The 4,589-nt window shown below is 45.7% G+C and overlaps 1 protein-coding gene across 1 annotated transcript; it reads right to left on the reverse strand.

The window, feature by feature from the left end:
* Positions 1–1,374: 1,374 nt before the first annotated feature.
* Crnn (cornulin) lies at positions 1,375–4,030 on the reverse strand. Its single transcript, XM_021157203.2, has 2 exons — positions 3,893–4,030; positions 1,375–2,799 (listed from the first exon to the last, which is right to left on the reverse strand). The coding sequence occupies exons 1-2, from the start codon at positions 4,028–4,030 to the stop codon at positions 1,375–1,377; spliced, it is 1,563 nt and encodes a 520-aa protein (XP_021012862.1).
* Between the last annotated feature and the right edge of the window lie 559 nt (positions 4,031–4,589).

Genomic DNA, 4,589 nt, shown 5'->3' on the forward strand with positions numbered 1-4,589 from the left:
TTTAGAGGGTGGCAGAGGCACATCTTTGGAGGTATTCGGCCTAACAGATTTTGTTTTATCTTTAGAAAAATTTTCATAACTCAACAATGCAGTAAAAAAAAAAAAGAAAGGTTTCCTACATATTTGTTGTACCAGGCTTCTCAGAGTATCCATTCTGTATTACAAGTACCCACCCTTAAACTTATAAACATTAGTCATAGGCTAATTCTCCAAAGAGTGAGAATCTTTAGGCTTAGTATTTAAAACTGGTATCTTCCTGGGCTGGAAAGATGGTTCAGTAATTAAGAGCACCTACTGCTTTTACAGAAGTGCAGGTTCCACTTCCAGTAATCTCAATGGCAGCTCACAACAATCTGTAGCCCCAGAGTCGGGGATATCTAATGTCTACTTCCAGCCTCTACAGGTGCACATGCACTGACCCAGGTACATGCATATACCAATAAAAACAAAATGAAAAACTCTTACCTCCCTGGCAATTTTTAAAGTAAAGAATAGTTGAGAGTTTCTGCTATACAGCTTGTTGATACCCAGCAAGTAGGGCAACATGGAGGGGAAGTGTTGGCACAGAATGGGAGGGGAAGATTAGGGCCTCTCACTAGTGACTAAGTCCCTGGGAATTCATGACCTCATCCCTTCTCAGCACAGGTCTGGAGGGTCTTCATCCATTTAGTAATAACCCCTGTGACCTTGCATAGGAATGGAGTCTTAACATTCTAGAATTAGAGGAAATGAATGACAGTAATTGTATTTGTATTTCTTAGTGGTCCATTGAGGGCTATTACAAATAATCATCTTATGGAAGAAGGCATCCCTGACCCACCTCTGCCAAGTATAAAATGTGCTCTCTCCTCTATTCAGTTCTTTCTAACTCTAGGATCACATACATTCTCTCAACTCAGTGTTCCTTGAGAGGTGGGGCTATGTTCAGTTCAACATTAGAACTCTAGAGCCCTCAGTTTATCACATCAGTAGACACTATTGACTAACACACCGGGGCCAGCTGCTAAGCCTTTATTGATGCAATGGACAGATACCAGAGATAAAACAGCTTTGAAAACCCCTGAAAATTGGGGGGAATTCAGTGCAATGAGATGACCTCCTCCACATCTTCCTGTTTCTGAGAATATCAGATAAGAGAGGTGAGTTTCTGAGAGTAGCAGGTAAGAGAGGTGAGTTTTGACAAGAAATCACCTTGTAGAGATGATCACTGTAAAAGAACCAAACAAGAAGAATCATGGCTGTCTGGTGAAGTACCATGGTAGGGCAGGGTAGGGTAGGGCAGGGCAGGGCAGGGCAGGGCAGGGCAGGGCAGGGCAGGGCAGGGCAGGGCAGGGCAGGGCAGGCCAATCTCTCTCCAGCTGGAATTGGGAAAAGTCATGGCTGCTCTGTCTTCAAGTAGGTATATAGTCCCTTGGCTGTGATTCCTTTCTTCTCATTCTGGGGTATATCCTGGCCCTGAGCTGAAGGAGTACCAGAGTGCAGGCTACCTGGATCCTGGCTTCGGATTACTATTTCCCTTGTGTGGTCATTGACCCACTCCTCTCTAACTACTGTGGGTACTCTCTCTACCTGCCTGGCTGTCGGGCTTGGGTGATTCTTTATAACAGTGTCTGTCTCAGTCTGGACCTGTCCTCCTATCACTGGCTCTTCTGTCTCATAGTTGCTTACCGGTGTCCAGCTTTGCCCCATGCATGGCTTTATCTGTGTCTGTTCCTTTTCTTGAGCCACAAATTGATGTGCAGACTGGCTCCCATCATGTTCCAAAGTCTGGGTATATGATCCTGCCTGTGTCTGGTAGTGTCTTGTCCCCACCTGTTCTGCCTGACTGCTTTCTTGCCCATCGATCTCAGTCTCTCTGTTTTGGCCATACATGGACCCTTGAGTCTGGGTGCTACTATTTTCTGCCTGCTGGCTCCTGCCTTGTTCCGTTGTCTGAGTATGTGTCTGAGTATATGACTCTGCCTGTGCCTGATGGTGTTCTTTAACACTCTGGCTTGACTGGTTCCTGTCTTGGCCATGAATCACAGTCTCTCTGCTCTGGTCGTAGATAGACCCCTGTGTCTGGATGCTGTCACTTCCTGTTTGCTGCCCCCAGGCCTGTTCTTCCATCTGTGTGTGTATCTGAGTATGAGACCCTGCCTGTGTCTGGTAGTGTTGTGTAGAAGCTCTGTCTGCATGGCTTCTGTCTTGGTGATGACTGTTAGTTCCTCTGTTATAGTCACAGGTAGACCCCTGTGTGTAGAAGTTACCTGCTTGGGTCTGAGATGTGGATCCAGTTGTGATCTCATCTGTCTGTTGGCTAATCTGTGGTTGCCTCTCTGACCTCTTCTGTCTGGTCCAACATTTGTCTTCTATTCTTGGGGTCTGCTCCACCTGTTCTGCCACTTGTGTTTGCTGGCTTATCATCTCCTGTGTCTGAGACTCAGTCTGCCTGTCATGACTGCTGACCTGTGTAGGGTAGCTGTCCTGATTCTGGGTATGTGTCCCAACCCTGTCTTGTCCTCTAGAAACCTGATCTCTCTGTCCACAGCTGCTGTCTTCACAGTGCTGTGCTGCTCCGTCTTTTGCCATTTCAGCACCACCTCTCTGTCTTTGTTCCAGCTCTTTTGAAGATCCAGGATAGCAGCTTTCAGACTTGCCAGATATGCAAGCACCCTTAGGACTCTCATTCAGTGTCTTAAAGCAGGCCCGTGCAACTTTAAACACCAAGACTAGGAATTCCTTGAACTCTACAGTCCCTGTGTTATCTTCATCCAACAGGCGCAGGACTTCATCCACAGTTGCAGGATCATGGGGCTTCTGGGGGAGAGATGAAGCCAAGTCAGCACTTTTCCTCCAAGGAGAACCTGGTCTGATCAGTTGCACTCAACATCCAGGCTCCCTCACTCCACTGCAGATGGGAGCTCTCAGACCCACTGCACTGCCTATAGCATCACATGTTTCATGATGTGTGTCTTTTGTTGTAGCATCTCTCTTACTCAAGGGTAGCTAGCAACTTTTGTTATATATATCCTTGATTTCATATCCACAAGATGATTGACTAGGTAAAGACGTATTAAAGGAACGCATATGCTCAATATGCAACTGTCTGGGCTTCTGGCTCCTTCTTTTGGCTGCCCTTGGCACTTTGCCTCTAGCACCAACCCCACAGGAGGTATACCAGGAGCCTGACCCCATGAGATCCTGAAATCTCCCACGATGAGGAGTCCCAGCAGGACAGCAGGCTATGCTAAACATGCACACACCATCCTAGTATGCCAGTGTTTGCACCTAGGACTTCATTACCCGGTCTGCTTTAGATGTCAGCTGAAGGCATTATGTGCATTATGGCCCTGGTGCTGGCTTGCTGAATGGGGTAGGTCTCAGTGTCCCCAGCACCCACAGATATTCAGAAGTAGGGCTCCAAAAATCTCATTTTTGACTTGACTAATATTGAGCTAATATTTTGAAGCAACTGCTTTGTGCAAGGCAAAAGCAAGCTCTTAAAGAGTGCTAATAGGCAATCACATTTCAGACAGGTATAGGAAATATTTACAGTGTCAGATTTGAGAAGCACCAGAAAGCAGTGACTACTTTTTCTTTTAGGCCATTTGAAGAATCTGTTCTTGCCTGAACTGTCTCTTTATAGTCTACTTACTTTGTCTTGAACTTAACATGAATTAAAGCAGAGGATCAGATCCAAGAAGCTGTCCTTTCTATAAGGATCTGGATCTGTCACCTATCGTGACATTTGCCCTCCATGTTTTTCTTATTTGCAGGCACAACTACTAATCCAGGCAGGACACTTGAATTTGGCTCCTTACTCTTTACATTCCCCAGGTAAGAGCCCATGCACGTAAACAGGCTTTGGCTGTCCTTATCATGTCTTTCCTTTCACCCCCACATATCATACCACTATGACGTCAGCAAACTCATGTTCCAGGAGCCTCTTCAACTCCTGCCTCGTGAGTACTTTGCAGCCACCCTCTGACCTGGCATAGCACCCGAAGGCTTCGATGATCCCATGGATGTTTTGCAGCAACTGAGGCATCTTTGAAGCTATGCTGGAAAATATAAAATGGCCTTTTATAGGCACCATAGTCAGCCCCTGCTGTTTCCACACAGTACTCCAAGGCTCAATTCTTTCATTGTGTCTTCAGCTGTGTTTTGGGTTTTTCCACTTCCTCTGTCTTTTCCTCAAAGTGTACTTTCTGATGAGAAGGAGAAGCACTCAGGCTGTGGAAGTTTCTGAGTCAACATTTAATGCCGGGTTCTGCCACCTACCTGCTTTGCTCTTCCGTGCCTCAGTTTATTCACTATGAATGGAGCTGATACTAGCACTTACTTCAGAGAGGTATCATAAAGGCTTTAGGAGATAATTCATGAAAAGCACCCAGCTGATGCCTGGCTTATGCTAAGTGGTAGCTATTAAGTATCATCACCATCATTATCATAATGTACATATACACATATATAATTTGTGTACAACTATAGACACGCACTGCTCACAAAGCAGTTTCCTGTGTAACATAGCTTATGACCCTTATTATCACTATTATTTTCATAGGTGGGGAAAAGGCTGAGAGGAGATAGATTTGTGAAGGCCACAC

Source organism: Mus caroli, unplaced genomic scaffold (assembly GCF_978045245.1).
Source record: "Mus caroli unplaced genomic scaffold, Mus_caroli_1 scaffold_3, whole genome shotgun sequence".
NCBI classification, from domain to species: Eukaryota; Metazoa; Chordata; class Mammalia; order Rodentia; family Muridae; genus Mus; species Mus caroli.